This window comes from Diadema antillarum, unplaced genomic scaffold, assembly GCF_040938485.1.
Source record: "Diadema antillarum isolate AM-2024a unplaced genomic scaffold, OU_Dant_1.0 seq00000191_RagTag, whole genome shotgun sequence".
NCBI classification, from domain to species: Eukaryota; Metazoa; Echinodermata; class Echinoidea; order Diadematoida; family Diadematidae; genus Diadema; species Diadema antillarum.
In genome coordinates, this window is record NW_027271255.1 from 159747 (window position 1) to 185000 (window position 25254).

The 25254-nt window shown below is 37.5% G+C and overlaps 1 protein-coding gene across 2 annotated transcripts; it reads right to left on the reverse strand.

Moving 5' to 3' along the window:
* Positions 1 to 3606: 3606 nt before the first annotated feature.
* LOC139728691 (galectin-3-binding protein-like) lies at positions 3607 to 7812 on the reverse strand. 2 transcript variants are annotated; one of them, XM_071639627.1, is made up of 3 exons: positions 7650 to 7812; positions 6271 to 6609; positions 3607 to 4467 (listed from the first exon to the last, which is right to left on the reverse strand). In XM_071639627.1, the coding sequence occupies exons 1-3, from the start codon at positions 7717 to 7719 to the stop codon at positions 4175 to 4177; spliced, it is 702 nt and encodes a 233-aa protein (XP_071495728.1). In that variant the 5' UTR covers positions 7720 to 7812; the 3' UTR covers positions 3607 to 4174. The 2 variants fall into 2 exon arrangements, with proteins under 2 accessions (XP_071495728.1, XP_071495727.1); XM_071639626.1 differs by having other exon boundaries at positions 6271 to 6612.
* Between the last annotated feature and the right edge of the window lie 17442 nt (positions 7813 to 25254).

Sequence of the window (25254 nt, forward strand, 5' to 3'; positions counted from 1 at the left end):
GATTAATAAATCGAATGAGGGATATTACTTGTTATATGCATCAACTAGGAATACTCTGACACGTGTCTGAGCGCGATGACGATGATATACACGATGACCAAACTGATATGCTTATTCATTTCAGATTGCAATGAGTCACTTTCACTCTGAGATTTACATCTTAACGTTACGTTGGACATTGGTAATGATGTATATAAAGGGTCACTTCCTTTAATATTTCCTGAAGTAAGGGGTATACGGAAGAAGATTGCGCAAAACAACAAACACCTCAACGACGGATTAAACTGGAGGTGTGTGGTTGTTGTGTCATCAATGTCGCCGTCGAGAATAAAGGCGCTACATTAGAGAAGGGAGAGAAACAGAGAGAAGGGGAAGAGAGAGATAGATAGATAGATAGATAGATAGATAGATAGATAGATAGATAGGTAGATAGATAGATATAGATAGATAGATAGGTAGATAGATAGATAGATAGATAGATAGTTAGATAGGTAGATAGATAGATAGATAGATATAGATAGATAGATAGATAGATAGAGATAGATAGATAGATAAATAGATAGATAGATAGATAGATAGATAGATAGATAGATAGATAGATAGATAGATATAGATAGATAAATAGATAGATAGATAGATAGATAGATAGATAGATAGATAGATAGATAGATAGAGAGAGAGAGAGAGAGAGAGAGAGACAAGATGAGCAGGTGGGAAGTCCCTTGTGAAAAGTGAATCCCTATTAAACAAAAAATATATATATCTTTTCTACAATGTTTCTTTTTTCCTACCGCATTACTTCGCTAATTAACGAGGCACAAACTTTCTGTTTATATTATTTTTTCTGTTCATAATATATTCTGTAATTATTATAATATAATTATTATTTAATTCATTCGTGCTGCTCATCTAAATCTTTACACTCGATTTTAGTACGGGGACCTGCGCTCAACCAGGTTCCATCATATTTCTTGAGCATTTATTCTCGGATTCCAACTTTCATAGATAGACCACTATATGTTCTCTTTTATATGTTTGCGATATTCTATTATGCTTCCTAGTATAGCTGGATATCATGTATTATTTGATTTTGTTATATTTTTTGATGTATTTTTAACCGGGAAATATGAAAATGAATTTAAACTGAAATTGAAATATAAGCATCAATGGGAACATTAAAACTTTAAACATTTGAACTCTTGACCTGGTACATAGAGACCCTGAGTGACATAACAAAGGAATAATAAGCAAATCTTATCAGCATTTTGAACAGAGCAAACAATTGTTACTTTCTGTCATTATGGTGTTGTTTTATGTTATTTCTATACATCATAAATGTTATACATAAATATAAAAGGACACGAAATCAGGGTCCTCTCTGAAAGAACAATGATTTTATCACTGACAAGGCTATCCGCGGTAACACAAATTACATGAAAGAGATTAGTAAGTTCTGCGACGTGTTTAGTTGTGTGATGATGTCAAGATCACTCAGTGATTGGGCTGTGGTGTCACGTACAGAGTGACGATTAGTGACGTGTAACAACGCACAAGTCACGTAGACTGACTTTTCCCTCCATGGAAGGTTGCTTGTCAGCGGTTCCTCTGGATCGTTGCGTGCGCGATTACCAAATTCTGCAGGAATATCTTTGTTTTACAATTTGCGCTTTGTTGCTATTCAACTTTGCTTTCTTTTACATTCACCGTCACGTTACAATGCATGCACCAGGATTTGATAGGTCGGGGTAAAAGCTTTCGACAGATCAGGGTTATCATCCGTGTCATGGAATAGTAGCGAGCTTTACTAGTATATCTGCGACGCGATCACTGAGACGTCACTATAAGGCAAAAAATGGTGTTGTGCACATGCGCGAAACAGCTGTTTCCATGTGCGTCTTGAACATTACTGCCCTACTTTGGCAAAAGGAAGCAAGTGACATACCATCCGAATCTGAGTTATTGATGTTTTCATAATTCACATAATGAGCTCTTCTTCCAGGCCAAATTTCATGCAGAAACTCTCATCCTACTAAGAGATATCATGTTAGATAAGACAATCATGATAGTCCATTGACGTCAGTGTAAATGACAGACACATTTTGCTCTTTTACGAGAAATGTCACTTTTTGTCACTTGCTTCCTTTTGCCAAAGTAGGGCAGATTAGCGTCGCAGATTTTATATAAAGCTAGCTAATGAATGAGCTTTTGAAAACGGAATGTAGGTCGTAATTCACACAAAACTTTATGAATAAGATTTGGAAGAAGACAAAGACAGTTATCAAAAACCATAGGCAAATTCGTCAAAGCGTACTTATGTCCCCCCCCCCCCAAAAAAAAAAAAAAAAAACACCCAACAACAACAAACAAACAAACAAACAAACAAACCCAAAACAAAAAACAACAACAACAAAACAAAAACAAATCGAAATGAAGAGAAAATAGACATAGTTGTAATGTTTTGCGCGTTATTATTGACATTCAAGGTCCTACAGTTCTTTTATGCTGTCAGAATACATACGTTGTCTACAAAGTGGCTTGACCAATTATTGTTTGGCCTAAGTTATTACTATATTGTAGTCCTGAGTGCTTCTTTTCATATTCACAATAATCGCATTTCTAAACTTACTCGTAGATGAATGCAGCGTGACATATGAGAATCGATTTTGGCATGGAAAAGAAAATAGCAACCATAAACCAGACAAACAAAACGTTAAAGTGGTGGAAAACGTAAGTGGGGGAAAAGTTTATTAGGTACTTCGAAATGCATATCGTTTGCTTCATGGAGAATAAAAATGCTCACAGCGTCGAAATGGATTGTATAACTGTACAACTGTATTTTCATGCAGACAGAATGCTTCTGACACACTGATCTCACCTGCCATATAAGAACACGAACAGAGAGGGCGGTATTACGTCGAGGCTGTCTTGAATTCGCTGACTAAAGGAGAACTCTGGATGATTTTCAGACTTTACATTTAAACATTATCAAATTGGTTAGAATTTGTACAGAGTTTCAGAATTAACAGTGATTGGGATGAGGGATGAGGAATAAGACTGTTTTGAAAACTTAGAACAAATAATAGTGTGCAAGGATGATGGCATGACAACTTCAACATAAGAGTACATGAGTTGAGGCTCAAGGAAGCTGAACAAATAAAGAAAACATGCGTAAATTCTATAAGGGGTTAACGTCTTAACATCCTTGTTCAGTGAAATTTGTTTTGCTTTTTTTTCAGAGTATTGGTTTCTCTGCTCAAAAACATCAATAAATTACACAAATCTATTCATGGAGCTGTCGATACTGCATGATGCACGATGCACACAACCTTCGTCCTGCATGATGCACGATACTGCATGATGTGAAATTCGTCTGAACTTCCCCTATAATTTCAACTGGATCCTTGCTTCGAAACTCTAATTTCACGTGAAGTTGTAGAGAAATTCAATCATTACGATGCTGATATTGGCATAATTTACCATTTGCAGATGACACAGAAACCCAGCATTAGTGCTTCAAAGTAGTTCTAAAATGTGAGTTAGGGATAGAAACAACCAATGTAAAAATTTGAAAAAAAATATATAATCAATGTTAATACATGTATTGTTAGATATACAAAATGTGAACAATAGTTACAACAAAAATGTTTCCAGACTAAACCGTCTACAGTTATGGTTTAGTGAGAAAAATAGTGATATCTCCTTCCATATTTTAGGCTTTATTACAAAATGTGTATAAATTAGGATGTTTTGTGATACAAGTGACATAAACATTATAATGCATCAAATGTGATATTTCGAACATTTTTTAAAATCACTACTCCCACAGGTAAACGAGACCTTTAAGCACTTATATCAACCCCTATCTCAGTGCGTGTCAGAAACTGAAAGCGTGTTATATGAGTAGAAGAGTAGGAAGTAGATAAAAAAAGAGGGGGAATGAAGAAAGGAAGGATAAATGGAAGCTGGAGGAGTAGAATTCGGAGGAAGAAAAGGGAGAGGAGGAGGAGGATGAAAAGGAAAAAATGAAGAGGAAGAAGAGGAGGAGGATGGATTGGACGAGAGTGAAGAGGACGAGGAGGGAGAGGAGGAGGAGTATGAATAAGAAAAGAATAAAGGGAAGGAGGAAGAAGAGGAGGAGAAGGAGAAGGGGGAAGAAAGGAATCACAGGTGATTTTTAAGTTCCTGATCCGACGGCTAAGTTCGTCTCTTTCTCAACTGGGGACGTTGTAACCCCGCCTGGAGCAGCGGCACTCTCCGCCTCCGTGCCGGCGATTGGATGCTCGTCTTTTGTCAACGTCGTCTCCATGTCTCGCCTCCGCCGTCTTCTCTTGACGAAGGTTGTGTACAGGGTGAAGACGAGTATGATCACGATGGCGACACCCACCGGGGCGAGAACGACGATGAGTCCTCGAGCCCAGGTCGGTAGATCTTCTCCAGACCCGGGCGGGGATTCGGTTGCCATGGTTGCTGTGATGCAATGGTTTTGATTTGATAATCATTTTATATTTTGATATCATACCTGTACCAGTATATTCTTCAAAGCACGGATAGGAGAAAGGGGGGGGGGGGGAAGGATGGCAGGAGGTAGATAGCAAGATAGAGAGATAGTCATAGTAATGGAGATATAGAGGGAGGGAGGTATACCTACGATACTCTTAACTGTCTTTGTTTGTGCCATTTTTGCCGTAAGAAATAAGCGAGTATGAGAAGGATCTACAGCGGTGTATATAATATTATTTTGATGAGATTAATACATTTTGACTTCACTGATGACGAGATATCATCACTACCGTCACTGCAACAGTAACGCTACACTTATCAGCATCAACGAGGATCTATATTTCATCCATAAATACATAAATACTGGTTGACGATTGGTCATAGTGCAATCACGTGACCTGAAACCAATATATTGCGAGCATTGACGTCACATCAGGTAACATAATTTCAGAATTTGACTGGCTGCCGACGGGACTAGAATGAAATGACTTGCATTTTATGTAAACCATAATTATGATAATACATCAAATACTGCATTGTCTATCGTTGTACTACACTTGACAGTTCCGTGTTATATAATGTATAAATGTATTATATACGTTGATATATTGAATATCATTTATTTAAGGTAGATAAGATGTATATAATGCACACACTCAGACACACTGGACCCTCAATATGGAATTCTTTACCAGATACAGTCACAAATTCACCAACTACAAATATTTTAAGAAGAATCTGAAAAGATATTTGTTAGATAGTTAGAGTTGTTTTTATGAAATACAAAATAATTTTATGGGTTTTTTGTAGGCGTTTATTTCACTAATCATCATTATTTGATATTATCACGAAAATGTATTTTTTGTGTGTTGGTCTGTTTTTTTTGTAATATTTTCACCTGTCCCATGTCTTGATCGTAAAGCAATAATTGTTTCTTCTTACTCTTTATTTTGGAAACTACCCTGACAAGACTCTGGTCTTTTGTAGTTTCCTTGTTTCGTTTATAGTTATTATATGTTATGTATCCATGTTCATGTACTCGTTTCCTGTGCAGTTTGCTATTGTACAAATGATATGTTTTTGTTGTTTTGAATGAAATAGAACAAAGTTCAAGTTCAAGTTCAAGTTATAAACATTATTTCCTTCTCGAGATAATAATTTCCCCACGCGCAGGGCGCATAGAGAAAATATAAACTCTTGGGAAAATATAATCCCCGAGTGATATTATTGCATGCGGTTCTCATATCAGCTCCTGTCACTAGGGATGGTCTCATCCTCGTCTGCTTCTAATATCAATGGTGACACGACACTATTGTTCCTGCGACAATTGCTATGGTCTTATGTTCTTCATTGTTCAAGGACTTAGGGTTTTGGTTGGGTGTGTGAGAGGGTTTCAGGTTTAGCTTGATGTGAGGATTAGGATTATGGTTAGGGTTAGGATTGTGGGTAGATTTTATGTTTGGCTTAATTAGCGTGCAGATATTTCATGGGAGCATTTTCCACAGGAGCAAGTGTCATGGAACCATTATCAATACAATGTATTCTCATTATAATTTCCCTCATGTTATCCTGGGTTACTTGAAATGATGTGACGACAGCAATTAAATGCATGCATGCTGCTTATTACTTTGCGACGCAGAACCGTCACACTACATCTGTCAATCAGTTTTATGCCACGTCGTGGTAAAATCTATATTTTCTGACGCGTCTTCAATTTAAGCGCCACAAGCATTCTATACCAAATATAACTGCTAGATATTGCTCACTTACCCGTCGTAAAGTGATCGCTGGAATTCACACACCTAACACCAACATCGTTATCATGACCACAGCCTCTTGTTTCCACCTCCCACGACCACACGACGACACAGTCCGCCAGGGCTGACTCTGAACCGATGCATCGGACGCGTTGTATGTGTACCGGCCCTTCGCCCGCACCGAAAAACTCAAGGCTTGTCAAGCCTTCTAGCAGGCCGAGTTGGCGACATACGACTTGGGTTTCGGTGGGGCTCCACTTCCCATTACACACCGTTCCCCATGAGTCATTGTGGAAGATCTCGACTCGGCCTGCGAGCGAAGTGGAACCGTTTACCAGACGAATATCGCCTTCTTCTGACGCATTTCAGAAATATACAGGGTAAGAATGGTTTGGGGAAATAATGATTATGAGAAACTGAACCGCCCATCAAATTAACAGAGGAAAACAATATTTGAATAAAACTGCAAGTAGTACTCACAACGAGGAAGTGAAAAAGAGCACTTGAATTGGGAAAAAAAGTAGACTGGAATTTTACGCAATAGGTAATACAATTATTACGACTGAGAATCAGATCTCTTTCGATGGAATACCGCCAAGAATAATAATTTCGTGTTGGTTGTTTTTAATACCCTAGGTTTGTACATGTGTTTGGTGACAAACGTTTGGTTTTTAGAGGAATGGACATGATTTTGACAATGAGAGTCATTTAAAGATAGAAGTCATTGCCCGTTAGTCATGTTCATGGGTAGTATTCGCGAAACGAAAATACAACACAATCTATCTCAATGAGGCTTTGAGGTAGGCCTACTTACGTAGATTTAACAATGTGGGACTAAATATGGTTCAACTACCCAATGTGGTTAAATAACACTGTATTCGCTGTCTTCTGGTAGTAAGCTGTGAATGATTGTTTAATTTTCGACTTGTTTGTTTATGCGATGACATTTACGTTTATGAATTCTAAAAAGTACACTCGGGATTTTGCTTTAACATCATAATAAACATGGCAGATGATCGATATTTTATTTTGGGAAGCCACTTACAAACAGACGTGGCCATACCCAAACAAACAATAACATGCACACATAGAAAGACAGACACTCACTCAAACCGTCATGTAGAATATTATGGTATGAATATTATATGGCAAATAATACTTTTGAATGCATTTCCTTCTATTAAGCGACAGAGACTCATATGTGCTATTTATAGCGCAAACGTCACAACGTAACTTTCCAAGTAATGAGTTGGTTATATCTCTGCACAACTTGCCTAACACTTTATAAGAATAACAATAGCAATAGATTAAAAAAAGTAACCCAGCAGAGGAGAGACAAAAAAACCGTAAGAAGAACCATTTCTATTCAATTCTTGACAAATACCCACGTACCCGTAATTTCTTGTGTCGCCGTGAGAGAACTTAGAATCAAAATAAAGAAGGTGTCCAAGCAGGGCTGCATTATGATTGTATATAGATCTACGCGAATTCAACGGATTAGGAACGATCCTATACACGTGTTAGTGTGACCGTCTGCACAAACCAAGTCCCAGTACGCAAATGCCATGACGCGGAGGTAATACATGTATCGTCAATGGTCGAATCACAAAATGGTACGGAGCGATATTCGAAAGTCAACACAGAGAACCTTTGAGAGCAGCAGACATTTGTTTACATAATATGTAGCTACTCAAATAAAGCACTCACTGGTTTCACTCTGAAAGGTGGCTTCAAGGTAAAAAGGAACAAAGTAAAACCAAAACTCAAATATAAACATTCTTTAATTGACATTCACAGGACTGGCAAACTAAAGAGGGAACTTAGGTATGGATGCAGCATCATGACTTTGTCTTTATTCGGAACGGAAGGAAGTTTATGATTAACAAGTATGAATAAATATATGAAAATGCTAACGAACTTTCAAAACCCTCTTACAGACTCTGCTTGTTCCCATGATATTGCACTGCATAGAATTGTACTGTACTTATTAGTATAATACATATATGTAAATATATCATAAAAAATTAAAACAAAGTTCATTCTGTATTCACCAACAGTTTATTTCGGTACACAAATTTTCGAGCGATTCGCTCTTTCTCAAGTGTTGATACTGAGAACTCAAGTGTTGATACTGAGAACAATTTCTCAGTATCAACACTTGAGGAAGGACGAATCACTCGAAAATTAATTTTGTGTGCCGAAATAAAGCACTATTGTTGAATACAGCATGAACTTTGTTTCAGTTTAGTTTTTGATATTATCACGCCAACACGTGGACACCTCCCTCTCTCCCTCCCTCCCTCTCCTCTCTCTCTCTCTCTCTCTCTCTCTCTCTCTCTCTATATATATATATATATGTGTGTGTGTGTGTGTGTGTGTTTGTGTGTGTGTGTGTGTGTGTGTATACGTGACATTATAACATAATACATAATCATAACACAGGAACATAGGAAAACTCGAAAATTCCGATGCACATAATTGTGCGTATTATTGTGTGTCATACATACATACATAAATGTATACATTCATACATATACATTATAAGTATTGTATATATATATATATATATATATATATATATATTGTATATATATATGTATATATTATATATCATATATTATATATTATATATTTTATCCTTACTTTTGGTCTTAATTGTACCCGTGCTCCTCATCCTGTTCCCCTCACTAGGCTTTTGTTGGGACCTACACTCAACAAGCTTTGCTTTTTAGTAGGTTCCATCGTATTTCTCTTCGCATCCTTTACTTTGATTGAAAATGACACATCGACCGTTATGTATTACTTTTGTATTCCTATTTCTTCATGTATATATCCAAGCTGGACATTCTGTATTATATTTTGTTATATACCATGTATTTTCCATTGAGAAATACGAAAATAAATTTAAAAAAATTGAAATATTATATATTATATATTATATTATATATTATATACTTAACATGCATTTACATATAATGAATATTATATGCTACTTCAGGTAAAGCAGTTTCTTACCTTCAGTGTTGGAAGACCTACGTCAATTATTTCCCAAAGAAGATGCGACTTGGATATTTGACACCATCGATTAATCCACTTTTATGATCTCACCGCAACAAAGCCACTATTCTTTGCATCAAAAACTTTGTCGAAAGTTCCCTAATTTAAAAAGTATTTCACAAATTAAGTGTCCCCTTCGTTCATGCAGCCAGAATTTGAGTTTATCAATTTTGTGACTACGGGTCAAGCAGCTTGTGGTTATTATATTGTGGATACCGCTCCAGACCAAGGAGGTTCTAGAGAATGGAGTCACAACCGTCTTATTTCCTTTGCTAGATGTTCGAAGCCGCCGCTCAAAAAATATTTGAAGCATGTGCCAAACAGGATCTGCCGCGCAGATACGAAGACAATAAGCCAGTTCGGAGATAGCTCATATATACACATGGGTACAAATGACCTTTCATTTTTCTCTGTTGGTTAGGCACTTCACTCAATTCAAAGCAACATAATGCAGCAGCTTGCCCAACATAGCAATTTATGGAACTCGTATTCAAACTAAGAATGAACCTGTGTAGATGAAGTGACCAGAATGGTTCGTCAATCAACACTTTGGGAAGCATCTTTTTCATTGTGCTGTTTCGAATACATTAACAAACTTTTTTCTGTTCTGTTAACATTGCCAAATACCAGGCTTGCTGGCAGGTGGATGTAATTATAATCCTGGCAGGCACCATTTATAAGGATTTCATGAATAATCATAGCATTACAGATGCTTATCTCAGTGAAATTAAAAACCAACCTGTCTCTCGGTACAAATGACTTTTTCTGCTCATGCTCAAACTGGAACCCCGAACTGGCTTATTGACTCGTGTCTCATTGCATAATCACCAGCCACTTTCAAAGGAAGATATGTCTTTGTGATGGTAACTACTTTTCGCTATCCCATCTAATAAAAGGTAGGTGGTATAGACACGAGGATGCGCGAATAGAAATTGAGCAAAAATGCTGAAATAAAGATGTAAATTACTCGACTGGGCATACCTGGGCACTAATCTCATATATCTATCTATAAAGAATTATACTTGAAGATTATTCCACATTAGTTTCATTTGTGGAAATTAAGCGGATAAGTGATAAAACCAGCTTTCCAGCATGGTACAGTTTTAAACATTTTCACATGATACTTTTGTTTTACATGCAACTGTTTGAATAATTACAGCCAGTTAGAACTCCATGTATAAGACCTCCTTGTCCAGACTGGCCTCCCGTTGCAACGTTCCCGCATATTATGTCATCCTCGACCCGACTGTACACTGTAAAAAATTTGTTTAGTTTCTAAACACCTAACTAAACACTTTCTGTGACAGTTTAAAAACACTGCGACGCGTTTATATATTAAACATGTTTAGGAACTAAACATATGCTGTGTTTATTTTCAGCACACCCTAGGTGTTTATCACACACACATGTTTATGTTTTAAACGGTTCTGATGTTTAAAAACTAAACACCTGCTCTGTTTATAGCCTAAACGCCAAACGTTTACACCATAATCACTCACAGTGTTTAAATACTAAACACCGCACAGTCACATAATCACCCACAATGTTTAAGATCTAAACACTGAACCAAAAAATAAACATGACGCACTGTTTACGATGTAAACACTGCGACATGTTTATTCGCTGTGACAGATTAAAAACACTGCGACATGTTTATTTGCCAATTTAGTGTTTATTCTCAGAACACATGTCTGATTTTTAGATCGATCACAAAATTTCATACACTAAACATGTGACATGTTTACATATTAAACATCGCAATTTCTCAGTGTTTATATGAGACATGTTTACACCTTATACATGCTGAGTGTTTATATGAGACATGTTTACACATCATACATGGTAATTTCCACGTGATTATATGAGACATGTTTACACATCATACATTCATACATGCTAATTTCTACGTGTTTAAATGAGACATATCATCATGCATGTTAATTCCCATGTATTTATAAATGTAAAGTGGATTGTTTCCATTTTTTTTTTTTTTTGCATGGAATGAGATAAACGCATAACATTATATAGAATTTACCCAGTATGTACCAAATCATCAGCACACTTACATCGCATAATACCAGGGAAGACCTGGGTTAGCTTTCACAAACATTTTGGCTACAAGAGTCAAAGGCAATTCTCTGAATGCACGTTATCAAGACATCAGTCAAAGCTTGGGCAAGATCTGATGAATAATAAGTTAAAATCCTTTAAAGGGGAAATCGAGTCCAATAAATAAGATAGTCTGATAAAAAAGAGTAAAATCTTACAAGTTTAACAGTAAAAATTTGAATGAAATCGGATGAAAAATAAGGAAGTTATAAAATTTTGAAGTTTTGCTAGTTTCTGCAAAGCAGTTTAAAGTGGATATGAATATGCAAATGAGTAAGTTGACCATGCCATAACCTCACAATTTTCCATTGATCGTGTACAAAAAAATGATGAAATTCAATGTTTATGTTAATGAAATGTGAAACATTATGGTATTGCTGGTTGAATAACTTCAGAAAAGTGATCAGGACTTGAGCCTCGGGAATAATTGCGTTTGAATGAAAAACTTGAAATTAAGTAAGTTGTGAGGGAATGACATGCCCACGTTGCCATTTGCATATTTATATCAACCATTCAAGAACTGTTTCCTCAAAAATTAACGAAACTTCAAAATGTCATAACTTCCTTATTTTACATCCGATTTCGATCAAAATTTTACCAATGAACATTTGATATTTTATTCTTTCTTATCAGACTAACTTGTATTTGGACTGGATTTCCCCTTTAAATATTGCCATGTTTTGCTATACGACACCATACTGAGTTAAATGCAAGATACCTGGGAGTCACTGGCCTGTACACGAAGACGTAAATGAAATTCTCTCCTATACACACAGTAAAGTTTGTATATGCAGGAAATGGCACACAACTCATTTTGAAGAAAAAAAAATATTGCATTTAACAATTACTTTTCAGTCACATGTAATTCTTGGCCTACTTTCAAGAATTGCCGTCTTTCTACTGTATTCAGAACTAATTCTTAGTATTGTAAAACAAACTAATAAACTTGTTGATTGTGAATTGCAACTCAACGCTTCGGAAGCTTGACATGTACGTAACACCTCCAGGAACATAACTGCAGTCTGTGAACAAATCCATGCCGACCTTGAAGATTGCATCAATTATTGGCAAAGTGCTTTGGGGTGTACCCGAACCTGATTAGGCTCACGGCAAATTATACCATGCACAACATTATGGTCGTATTGGTACTGATAAGGGAGTGTAGATGATGTACTGCATCATAAAGAGACCAAAAAAAAAAAAAATGTTTTCATTGTATTTAGCCTGTGGTGAACATCTGCACTCCCTGATCAGTACCAATTATGGAACTTAAATAATTACATGATATTGTTCTTTTCACTGCGACGATCACTGAAAGTACATGTAGGCTAACAGTATTGTATGGATTTTTCACTTTTGCTATTTTGAGATAAATATTAGAATGTTAATGGATTTCAAGGGGTGAGTGAGAAAAAACTTCTACCTTGCTAGAACCTTGGAGAAAGAAGTCAAACTCATTGAGTATACATTAATAGTCTATTAGAGTGTAATCAGTCTCATCATACTCCACATAAATCATGATATGGAGGGCTACTTTCAATCTCGACACAGCAGAATTTTTGGTAAAGACAAGAGGATATGAACAAAGAAAAAATAATGCATTGCAACTGGAGGAGGGAGGGTATGCAAGGCTGTCATGAACACGCGATGTGATCAGCAAGACTCCTCCCTTGTCAATTTGTCAGTTAGTTGCAAGACTCCTCCCAATTCTCTATACATGTTGTACTACATTTCTAATACCTCTCTCCATGTGACCGATTTCAAGAATCTCAGAAAGAAAATATTAACTACCGAATACTGCATTTCCTATCAGGTCTACAAGAAAATTGCAAAGAATTCCAAACAAATGCAACTACTGGCCCCTTATTTGCGTCCAATATCTGCTGATCGTATTGGAAGCACCTGTGGGGGAAAAAAATGAAATGGCTGATATTTTGATTTGATTTGCTTTGATTTCTATATTCCTTTTTGCACAAGAAAATAACAGAAAGCCAATCGAACAAAGTTCTTGAGTAATATCTTAACAGTGAATCACAAGGACATTGGTTGATGAATAAAATGAAGTGAATAAAACTGTTTTTCTTAATAGTGCAAAACGATTTCGAGCAAGTGTCTTTACATATTAGATAAATTACAATTTTACGTACCAGCTGTTTAAAAAAAGACAATTACACATATCTATGAGCAATAAGAATGCAGGTGATTATTATCGTAAGCACAGAGGACAATAGAATCGCTTTGTTTTGGATATCCCTGCCATTCAAAGCCAATTTTCATCAAATAAGCATTGAATTCCTCTTCAAATTATATAGGCCCCCTACCTTCATATTTCTTTAGAGGTTCGTCATTATGTAATACACAAACGCATACACACACACGCGGAGAACTGAAGCCCCATCGCATACAAAACCCTATCATCCCCCATATGATTTACTTTATTCTAGTATACAGGTTTAGATGCACACTGTCAGTGAAGAAAAAAAAAACAATAGAAAGGTTGCTCTAACAGGTGGGATGCCTCCTAATAGGTCTGTAGTGCATCATGACGATCTGAGACATCACATGGCTAGCGGGAAAAAGATTATTAACATTCAAAATTATTATCCATGGTTCATTTCCTTCATGTGGCATGTAGGCCTATAGATATACTGTATATCAGTATATCTTGCGATGTCCTTGTAATCCTCAGATGTTTACACTTTTAGACGGGTTGTATAGAAGTAAGCGCATGCATCTTTCATTCTAATCCAGACAGGTTTGGCGTGATCCCTGATCAATTCTTCCATGACGTACTGGTGCTGGTAAAAAGAAATGATTACACAAGGAAAACAAATCATTTGGCTTTGCAATACAATAGACCTAACTGCTCCCATAGATTCTGAAAATGAATGGATAGCAAAGAAATTGACTGAATCCATAAGCAAGTTCAAATTAAAAGGAATGACAGAATCCCTTCATCACATGAGCACTATGGCCCGTATTCTACTGTAGACCAAGGTTTAAACCCATTTTAGACTCACCTATGGTTTAGCTAGACCCGAGGTTTAATTTTGTATTCTGCTAGCGAGGTTTAGTTAAACCCAAGTCTATTTCGGGTTTAAATTAAACCCGAAATAGTCTTGGGTCAAGCCACCATGGTGCCCTCTATGGAAGAAGAAATTCTCCCTCTCTGAGTACTTTTCTCTACACAAATCCACTTAAATCTATTATTGGCAGTGTATCAGTCACATGAGCGTGACTTTCTTGGATTTTGAATCGTTTTTACGGGTATTTATGTCGAATAAGGGCATGCTGTATTTTTGCTTTCGACGACTCGTGAAGCACTGACATACATTACTGTACAGTTTGTGTACGTGTGCGACGCACATCGCAGGATACATGGTAAGCGTATACTTCAGTGTAGCGCTATTTATATTCCTGCCGGCTAGCTAGCTTTGAATGCTCAGTACCAGCAGAGCCGCCGCGCCGGCCGGCGGCACGGTTGCTGTGTGCGCTGGATGGGACATGGCTTTTTATGTCGATTGAATCGTGAGTTCGGAATGGATTGGCGATTGATCAAACCAGGACTTTGAGGTAGGAAATTGAATAAAAGCTTTTCTCTTAAGATTGTCAGTTTATAAAAATGGAAACCATTCTAAAATTTAGAAATGGCATATGAGGCCTACTAGTATTCCTGTCTCGATATACCTACCGTACCACACTGACCGTAAACTTTTAAATCTAACGTTAGTCCTAACGTTACAATAATGTACTCTAGCTATTCGAATAGGTTCTAAACGTTAGTAGGACCCTACTCCTACTAACTAACAAGGTTAGTCCTAACGTTAGTCCTACGATCGATCTAGGTTCTCGATCTAACAACATTACAGTTAGTCTATCTATGCCAAATCGACCTCAGGCTCTACCCTCTAGTCCTACATTGAGTTCTTGGTCTAGTCTTCACGTTATTTTCATCGTAAAGCTTATCTAGACTAACGTATTAACTGTAGTACAGGTAGTAGACGTAGTAGTAGGCGTATCTCGTGTGTACTCGCGTGTGGCCGGCAAGCTACTAGTACAATGTGTGTAGCTGCTGTATCCAGCCAGCCACTCGTTTTGTGCCATTGGCATTGATCTGTGTGCTGGTACCCTTACCAGTCATCGTTAGACTCGATTTAAACTCGAAATAAACCTCCTCCTGGGTAGGTTTAATTTAAACCCAATTTAGACCACAGCTGGACTTAGTAGAATACAAATTAAACCTGCGTTTAAACCTGGGTCTAAACTGGTGGTTTAAACCCAGGTTTAATCCCCAAAAACCCACTTTAGACCTAGGCATGGGTTTAAACTCGGGTCTAAGTTTTTAGCAGAATACGGGCCTTAGTGTCTTGCGTCAGTTTTTTACTTATTTTGCTGAATTTTCTGGAAATAATGCAAGTTTTTTTTTTTTGTTGTTGTTGCCTCTTTCTTATTCATCATCATTATCAAGCAGAGTTACGACCATTACTGCATCCTTTGTCTCTTGGGTGAAGATTTTCACATCTGTAATTTACACTTTCAACAATATTTGCAATAAATCAATTTTCCATATTTATCTTAGCTAATGGATTGGATTCGAGAGTCGGGAGTAGGTAATCCCCCCCCCCCCAAAAAAAAAAAAAAACACAACAACAACAACAACAAAACAAACAAACAAACAAACAAACAGAAGAACTTAAAGCATCTAAAATCTGCATTTTATAGAAACTCATTTACATGCCCTTTAAGTACATAATATTCATTGATTTGGCTCTGCAATTTTGAGTACTTACTTGATTTCCACTTTCCACATGGGTAGTATACAGTGATGTACTATCCCCAGTTGATTTACTCTGCTGACTGCACCATGCCTCGTTCTCTGCCAGCAGAGGTTAATGTCTTGCAGAATTTATACAGTCGTCAGGACATCATCGTCACCCACTTTGGTGCCATCGGCATCCCTTTCCAAGACATCCTAATGGGCTTTACATTCAATTTTCACCACCTGTTGAGTTATGAAGAATTTACAGGGAATAAAAATGAATTTCACTCAAAATATAGTCACTAACCCATCGTCATTCACATGAAAGTTACTTCATAACTTCGTAAAATTAAAGATACAGTGAGGTTACCCGCTAGGCCGAGTTTACCCATAACTACGGTAGCTACCGGTAATCTGTAGAGTGTAGGCCTATTGTAACGTTAACAACACTAACACGTTACAGTTTAACTTAGAGCGTTCCCCGTTCTAACGTTAGATTTACAAATAGAAAACTAAAACAAACGAGCAAAATCTTTAAGGGCGTAGCCTATTTCTACGCCTACAACAGCTTTACATTAAACGAGGACAATTTTGCAATAAATCTTGTTATTCACCGACTTAGCAGACTTAGCAGACTTACCGCTTTCATGCAGGCCGGCCAGGCTAGAACTTTATCGCTTCGACGCCATCTTAGCTAGTGTATGCAGTACAACAGTAAGTCAGTGCAGCGCAGTCGATCGAGTCGTAAGTATACAGTGTAGGTGGACGATACCAAGCCTAGAACGAATGCGCACGTACTGTAGGCCTACGCACATCACGCTGCTAGGGCAGCACCAGCCAGCCAATCAGACAGATCCATCCGTACAGGTACGTACGCGCACATCTCCTTTCCCGCCAATTGTGCATTGATTATGGTCATAATTATGCATAGCACGAGTGTGCGCTAGAAGCGCACGCACAGGACACCACTGCGTGCGTTGTGGCCGCGGCTGTCATGTCACATAATGTGCGCGCTGCTGACTTGTAGAGTACGAGTATCACAGTGTTTATGTTAAACATGTGCGGTGTTTAGAACGTGTTTACGAGGCGTTCTGAATGTAAACGCGTCTGTTTACCCTGACAGTAGAAGTGTTTAGGCCTATAGCCAACAAACATTTGGGTACTGCCCTAAACCATGAACGAAATCATTAACAAAAGCAACTCCCATTTTTTTCTAGCAGTTAAAATATAGGACTGTACATGCGAAACCAAAATATAGATTTATTACAGTTGTATTACATATTTTTAGGTTATCCTTTTTCCTTATTGATTAGGCATTTCCATGAAAGGCCTAAAACATGAATTATTTCATAGTGCATCTTGATGTCGTAACAGTTTCCACTTTCTCGTGATAAAAGGAAACTAGAGATTACAATTTACACACCATTTCCAACACTTCTCCATATATATGTGGACATATTGAGATTAACATAGCGTGACCAGAATAAACACTCCAACTAAACACTCCAAGCTAAACACTTTAACTCTCAATACTTTACACGTGCTATACACACCGGGTGTTTAGATGTTAAACAAAGTGTTTAGATTTTTAACACTGTGTTTAGTTCATAAACATGTCGCATGTCGCATTTTTTACAGTGTAGTAATAATAATAACAATAAAAAAGTACTGGCGGGAAGAGCTGGGATAACAACAATAGGGCTTGTCGTCTGAACGTAACTATTACATGTAATAAGACCTTCTTTATCCAGGGTTGCCTCTTCAGTGTTGCCATTACTCTACCAGATGGCCCTGCTGTTCAGCGTTGCCAGGTACCCACACACCTGGGTCGAGAGGGACATTGTGGGTAAAAACATCTTGTCCAAGAACGTAAGCGCTTGGCGGGAATCGAACGCGGGTCCGAGAGTCGGTGGAGTCTTACCCACCAGAGCCTTCTATAGAAGGCTCTGTTATCCTCTATGCAACAGCGCCCCCTGGCGATGATTAACTGTGCCCACAACTGGTAGAGTGCATTGCCAAAACGGAAGAAACACCCATTACACTTGTATCATCATTATCCATACTTATGCCGAGGCGTGCGAGGAAACCGCAAAATGCACAAACTGACAAAGGCAATTGTCTGCTCATGTCATGATGCCGCAACCTCGGCATTGTCCTCTACTGTATCTAATCTATCTATACGTTCATTTGAAACGAAAAGCCCTTCGTTTCGCGACTTTGTGGCATATTGAGAGCTCTTTAAGTATTGTCAGGTCCCGTTGGTTGTTACGCAGTACCGTAAGGGCAGCAGAAGAAGGCAGGCGAAGATTTCGATCCCTCCAAGCGCCACGAATGCCACGGTGAGTGTGAACCTCTGCGCGAGAAATCCTGTGACAAAGAGACAATAAAACTTTGTTATGAAAGTTGCGGCGCTGAGTTTGAGATGCTTTTTTTTTCAATCCTTTAAAACAGACCGTCATCAGATACGTTCATTCAGCAAATGACGCCATGACAGCTACGCAATTATTTATGCAGAATGAAATCCACGTGGTGTCAATTTCAAATCTTACATCGCGAACAAACAGAGAAACAGAACATTTCAGTTTCAGTAGGTCAAACTGAAAATAATCATGTTCAATAACGACAAAAGCAAGTTATACAAGGAAATGGAATTGAAAATCCAACTACGCTTGCACTCATATAAAAACTGTACTAGATATCCAACCCTTATCAAACATTAACAAGCAATGAATAAAAAAAAAAACTGCATGGCAGAAATACCTATATGCAAATTTATATGTGCATCTGTGTGTGTTTACGTAGTGTTTGGAGGAAGTGGTTTGAGCATTCCGTATGTTTATACGCTTCCCGTTTTCTCTCCTTTTTGTAGAGCAAGGGAGATAGAAAAAGAAGAAAAAGTCCTCTTGGTACGTTGTATTTTTTATCACATTCATTGAATGAAGTTATTGAAAAAAAAACCTGCGGTGATGTTAAAAGAATAAAAATCAAACAAACAACCAAACATATCCATACCATTAAAATTTCATGATCAACAATACTGTAACACGATACATGTACTGTACTGTCAAATTTTGTTTAGAAACCATGTGAGAGTAATAATGCTCGCTAAAGTATTATGTATCTAGGAGTGTGTGTGTGTGTGTGTGGAGGGGGTAGCAATCAGCATGTATAATGTTTGGATCTATGTGAGTTATACATGATAATCTACATGTACATTTCTATTCTATATCTTATCATTATTATTATTATTATTATTATCATTATTATTATCATTATTATCATTATTATCATTATTATTATTATTATTATTATCATCATCATCATCATTAGGCTATTGTTATATAATATGTATTAGGCGCACAAAATATTGTGCGAACTTGATACCATTATTCTCAGAAAGAGAAAAAAAAGTTCCTTCTATTTGCGGACAACATTTTCAAAGAAACACTTGAGTGGTTCACAATACACAAGCATTGCTTTTTAATGGACCTCTCAGTTCTTTTTTTTTCTCTGAACATAACTTAGTATTTTGCCGATATGTATGCATATCTATATCTAGTTTTTTAATTTTCGTTTCGCACATTCTAATGTATATGTGCTTACGCAGGTTATGATATGATTCCTAATTAATTCTGTGTTATGTTTTGTTGGAAGAAAAAAATGAGAATGAAAATTAATGAATTGAACTGAACATGGATGACGTTTATTTGCAATCACGTCTGGAACTATGAAATACAGTATTCGAAAGTTTCTGTTTTGTTTTAGGTCTTTTGTTGTCTCTTAGCAACGTTCTCCTATTAATTCCATCGCATTCTCGTTTAGTTAGTGCTGGGTGAACACAATCACCTGGATCGGGTTTGGTGTTAATTCTTTTTTTTTTCTTTTTTTTTTTGTCTAATTTGATTCTATGCGGGTTTTGCTATCCTTGTAATCTGCCTACCAGCCATAACGCCCCCTAGAGGCTCTCCGATGCCATTCGCCAGACTGCAGAACACAAACGCCGAGGAGAACTTTTCTGGTGGGACGTACTGCCGTAGTGTCACGACGTGGAGTGACATCCTGGCCCCGACAGTCACCCCTGTGACGAACGAAGCAAGCCCTAGATGCCAGAAGGCCAAGGTGAGGGGATCGAATGCGAACACGATGCAATTTGTGAAAGTGAGGAGCAAGTTGAGATCGAGACTCGACAACCATTTTCTGTCGATGATTGGGCCCTGGATGATGCGGCCAACCCCGTTTCCGATTCCTCCAAAAGCCGCCAAGAAGACGGCCGTGGAGAGCTGGTATCCCCTTTCTACACCGTGGGGTATGAGGAACACCACCCAGGCAACGTTGATGAGACCGCCAAGCAAGAAGAAAATGTAGAGCGGAATTGTGTAGGGTTCCTCAAAGACAACTGCGAGTCCAAATAGCTTCCAGACCCCTCGTCCCAATTTCAAGCACCAGCCAGTGTCTGATGAAGATCTCTCGGAGTCACTGTTTTTGGTCAGCCTTGATGTTTCGTCCACGTGATTGTCGTCGTCCAATTCGTGGCTTGCGCTTTCGGTTAGTTCAACTTTGCCTCCGTCGTGACTTCCGGACGTCTTGATGGATGCCCCGATGTCTTCGGTCGCTACGGCGAAGAGATACATGAACATACACATGTGAAGTCCTATGGCTCCCAGCAGGAGGATGGCTCCTCGCCACCGTACACTTCCCGCAACGTCTCGGCCAAGATCGGTATGAGAACCATCCCGAAGGCGTTGCCACAGTGACCGATGCCGAACTTGAGGGCGAAGTCCTCGTGTACGTTCCGCTGGAACTCGACGACGATGCAGAGAATGACGAAGGCATAGGATATCCCTACATGATACATTTCGGGTATACGTGAGAGAGAAAGGGAAAGGGAGCGAAAACAACAACAACAACAAACGATTACTTTTTCGTCATCTTGCTCCGTGAAATTGACAAACTGGATCACTTCAAAGCCTCACTCAAAATTCACATTTTTCACCAGGAGTTCAATTGCTAACTCTCTTGGAGGAGTCTGCGCCTTTGAATGTTTCTATAACAGATATATGGCGCTATACAAATACTGTGGATCATCATCATCGTCATCATCATCATCATCATTATCATCATCATCATCTTTATACAGGCATAGCTTTGATGGGTTACGTTGAGCACAACATGTCTGGTGATAATAATCATCGTTGATATGTGCTTGTGGCAAGACAAACTCAACTACACTGTATAATTATAGAGCGCCGAAACACCACTCCACGTTCAATTTGACTTTGATACTTAAAGTAAAAAAGAAATGAACAATAAAAACATTCATTCATATCTAGCTCGTACATGCAATAATATTCCTCAAACAAAAGTGCTCTATAGGCTAATATAACCTTAAGGCACTATGGACCTGATCTCACAAACCATCTAACAAATTTGCATTTTTCTTAAAGCCTGTAATAAAGAAGATAAGATGATAGATACTTTCTTAAATCAAAATCAATGAAAGTATTATATTGAAATTCATTAGCATCGACACTTACAACAGAATAGACTAATCATTTTAAGCATAACCTTATTAATTATTTTCTTTGTATGCAAACTTAACTAAGGCATATTTTGTGAATCATCCCTCTTCCCCCCGCCCTTGCACTTTCCCCTATAAATCAATCAATCAATCAATCAATCAATCAATCAATCAATCAATCAATCAATCAATCAATCAATCAATCAGTCAATCAATCAATCAAGCAAGCAATCGATCGATCAATCAATCAATCAATTAATCCTCTATAAACTATATCCCTATATAAACGTAGATCTGATCACACAAGATTCATGGGCAATTAGTTAAGATAAATGATGCTTAGAGTTTTTAATCTACAAGATATCTCCCTGAAGCTACCCCTCCCTATTTTGCCACTATCATCCCCTCCTCTCCCCTCAAAATCACCACTCCACCCCCCCCCCCCCCCCGTCCCGCCCCCACCCCTACACCCCTAAACCCTATTGCTCATTCATATACTTGCCGGATATGAGGAGAGACGCAGTGAACAAGACAGTCCTTCAGAGAAACTCGTTAGGCAGAGACTGCCCCCGCTGACGAAGGCAAGGACGGCTACCATCTTCACTCCACCTTTCTCCAAGATAGGTGCAATGATCGGTGCTGTAGAACACAACAGATAATAACGATGATGATGATGGTGATGATGATGATGATGATCATAACAGTAATAATAATAATAATAATAATGATAATGGTAATACTAATACTAATAATAATAATAATAATAATAAAATAATGATAATAATAATAATGATAATAATAATAATATTAATGATAATAATAATAATAATACTAATGATATAATAATGATGATAAAGTACACCAATAAAGCGCCTAATACATGAGTTTCGAAGCGCTGTAGAAAGAATGCATAGATACATTCACTTCCATAAACTTACTATATAAAATTTGATAATACAGCACTACAATACAATTTAAATTAGAATGTAGTCATGAAAATGGCAATGAAGAAAAATGACTTGAAAATGTGAAAACGCGAACAAGCACAAGAAAAATCAAAATTACTTACTGCAAAAATATCTTAGAGAGGAGATAACTAATCAGTAAGGGGAGTTAAACAAGAGACGCTTGAGACAGATAAATGCATATATATATTGTATACATATTCATATCATATAAGCCTATATATATATACATATATATATGTATATATAGATATATATGTATACATATATATGTGTATATATATGTATATATATATATACATAATTATATATATATATGTATATATACATGTATATATATATATATATATATATATTCTTTGTATTATGAATAGGCCTATATCATTTCAAATTTAAAAAAAAAGCACTCCCTGGTCAAGTGTAGGTAAAAATCAAACAATCAGAACTGTAGAGGTTTAGATGAAATCGGATGTAAAACATTCAACGTGATGGATTTTAAAGCTGCATATTTATCATTTCATGAGGGGTGTCTCCTTCATTTCAAATCAGTTTGTGTTGTGATGGACTGTACCACTTATGATCTCAGACATGGCTATCTGTTATATTTGCTCATTAATTGTATTTCTCGTTTCTATAGATATTTGGATTTTACTACTGCATCTCTCTTTCAAACCTGAATAAAAACACATAATTAATTGAACAAAGTTATTGAACAAGTATGTGTATGAGTGATTAATTAAAACGTATGACAATATTCTATGATAATGCAAAATGAGGACGAGCAGGTGTTATTTGATCCATTAAAAGACAAATTTAGCAACTCTAAAAATAGCAGAAATGCAGGAGACCATCATCATAAGTGAACACTTGACTATGATAATGGCCTCAAAAATAGATATCACACAGGACAAATTAAAGGGGATGGCTAGTAACTGATCAGTGGGAATCAGTGGGAATGCTGGGGGATGATTGTTCCAATCCTTGTGGGATTCATTTAAGAGTACATTATATATCTATAGTTGTGTGAAAATTATTTGCTTCAGAATGGTTTCATATTCAAGTTTAATGTTTCCAGGTTAGCATGCCTTTACAGTGACGAGGAGATCGTTAACGGCCCGTTAACGATCGCCCCGTCACTGTACAGGCATAGTAACTTGGAAACATTAAACTGCACATTACTTGAATATGAGACCATTCTGAAGCAAATAATTTTCACACAACAATAGATATATAATGTACTCTTAAATGAATCCCACAAGGATCGGAACAACCATCCCCCAGCATTCCCACTGATCAGTTACTAGCCATCCCCTTTAAGGGATTTTGTGTGTATGAATCTAAGGGTAGTGATGCCATCATCACTTCACTGATTTGCAGGCAGGTTTGCCCCTAATGCACTATTTTGTCAATAAAAAGAAAAAAAAATTACAAAGAAAGCACAGGTAGGTGTAAATGCAACCGTTTATGCATATTTCATGCAAAAATAAAACATATCTAGGATACAAATGCTGAGAACTCTTCACAGAAATTGTTGAAATTTACCATCGCACTATCCATCAAATATGCAACGGAACTGCTCATTTAAGCACGACTGCAACCGGGGGCAAACGGAAGAAGTTCCGACCTATCTACGCAAATTACAAATTTACTGGTAGGGGACATATCAGATCACAATGAGTGGAACTTAAAGGGAAAGAATGAGTGACATTTTGGCTTCATGTGAAATGAAAATGCTATGGTCGATAAATCAATCATTGATAACTGGGCAATTTTAACTCATCTTGTATTCTGATGAAACATCGGGCATTCTGTTTACATGGCACAAACCACAGATTTACAATCATGTATATTAAGCCACTGCGTATAGGTGTAAGATCTGTAAGTAGCAATGCATTGTCAAGTGTTTCTGATAATTTCTTCAACCATTCATATTTATATATTCGGATACACGTCACGAGTTCGATACCCACTAATCATACAGCCCGTGAGTCATACAGCCAATGAGTCATACAGCTCACGAGTAATACAGCCCGCGAGTCATGCAGCCCATGCAGTTCGACACTAAGAAAATAATGCCCATGAGTCCGATACTAAGCAACGCAAGGCCCATGAGTTCGTCACCAAGCAAGCCAGGACCACGAGTTCGACACTAAGCAAACAAGGCCACGAGACCGATGCATTAAGCCACGTGATGTAATGTCAAACTAGTGTGTCGTTTTTTTACTTTAAGTGACGAACTCGTGGGCCTTTTTTGCTTAGTGTCGAACTCGTGGGCCTGTTTGCCTAGCGTCGAACTCGTGAGCCATGTTTGCCTTGTGTCGGATTCATGGGCTGTATGACTCCTGGGTTGCATGACTGATGGACTTTTATTCAATGTCTAACTCGTGAGCCGCATGAATCGTGGGTGTCGCCTCGTGGAATGACCCCATAGATTCATGGTGAAGACACATCTTATGCAACCAGAAACAGTGTCTTAAACAATATTACGCAGACTGTGTTAGCAGTAAAAGTCATATTCGAATCTTCATGGATTCAGAGTGATGTGCGATGTGCATTATTCAAAAGGTTTGTAAATCCGAAATGAAATAT

What these genes read in the sequence shown, in the direction of transcription:
- LOC139728691 (XM_071639626.1), bottom strand. Translation starts at nt 7,719, where the DNA reads ATGCAGCCCTGCTTGGACACCTTCTTTATTTTGATTCTAAGTTCTCTC. An exon ending in GGCGACACAAGAAATTACGG is followed by an intron (nt 6,613 to 7,649) that starts GTACGTGGGTAT and finishes GAAATGCGTCAG; the next exon opens with AAGAAGGCGATATTCGTCTG. An exon ending in CAGCGATCACTTTACGACGG is followed by an intron (nt 4,468 to 6,270) that starts GTAAGTGAGCAA and finishes ATTGCATCACAG; the next exon opens with CAACCATGGCAACCGAATCC.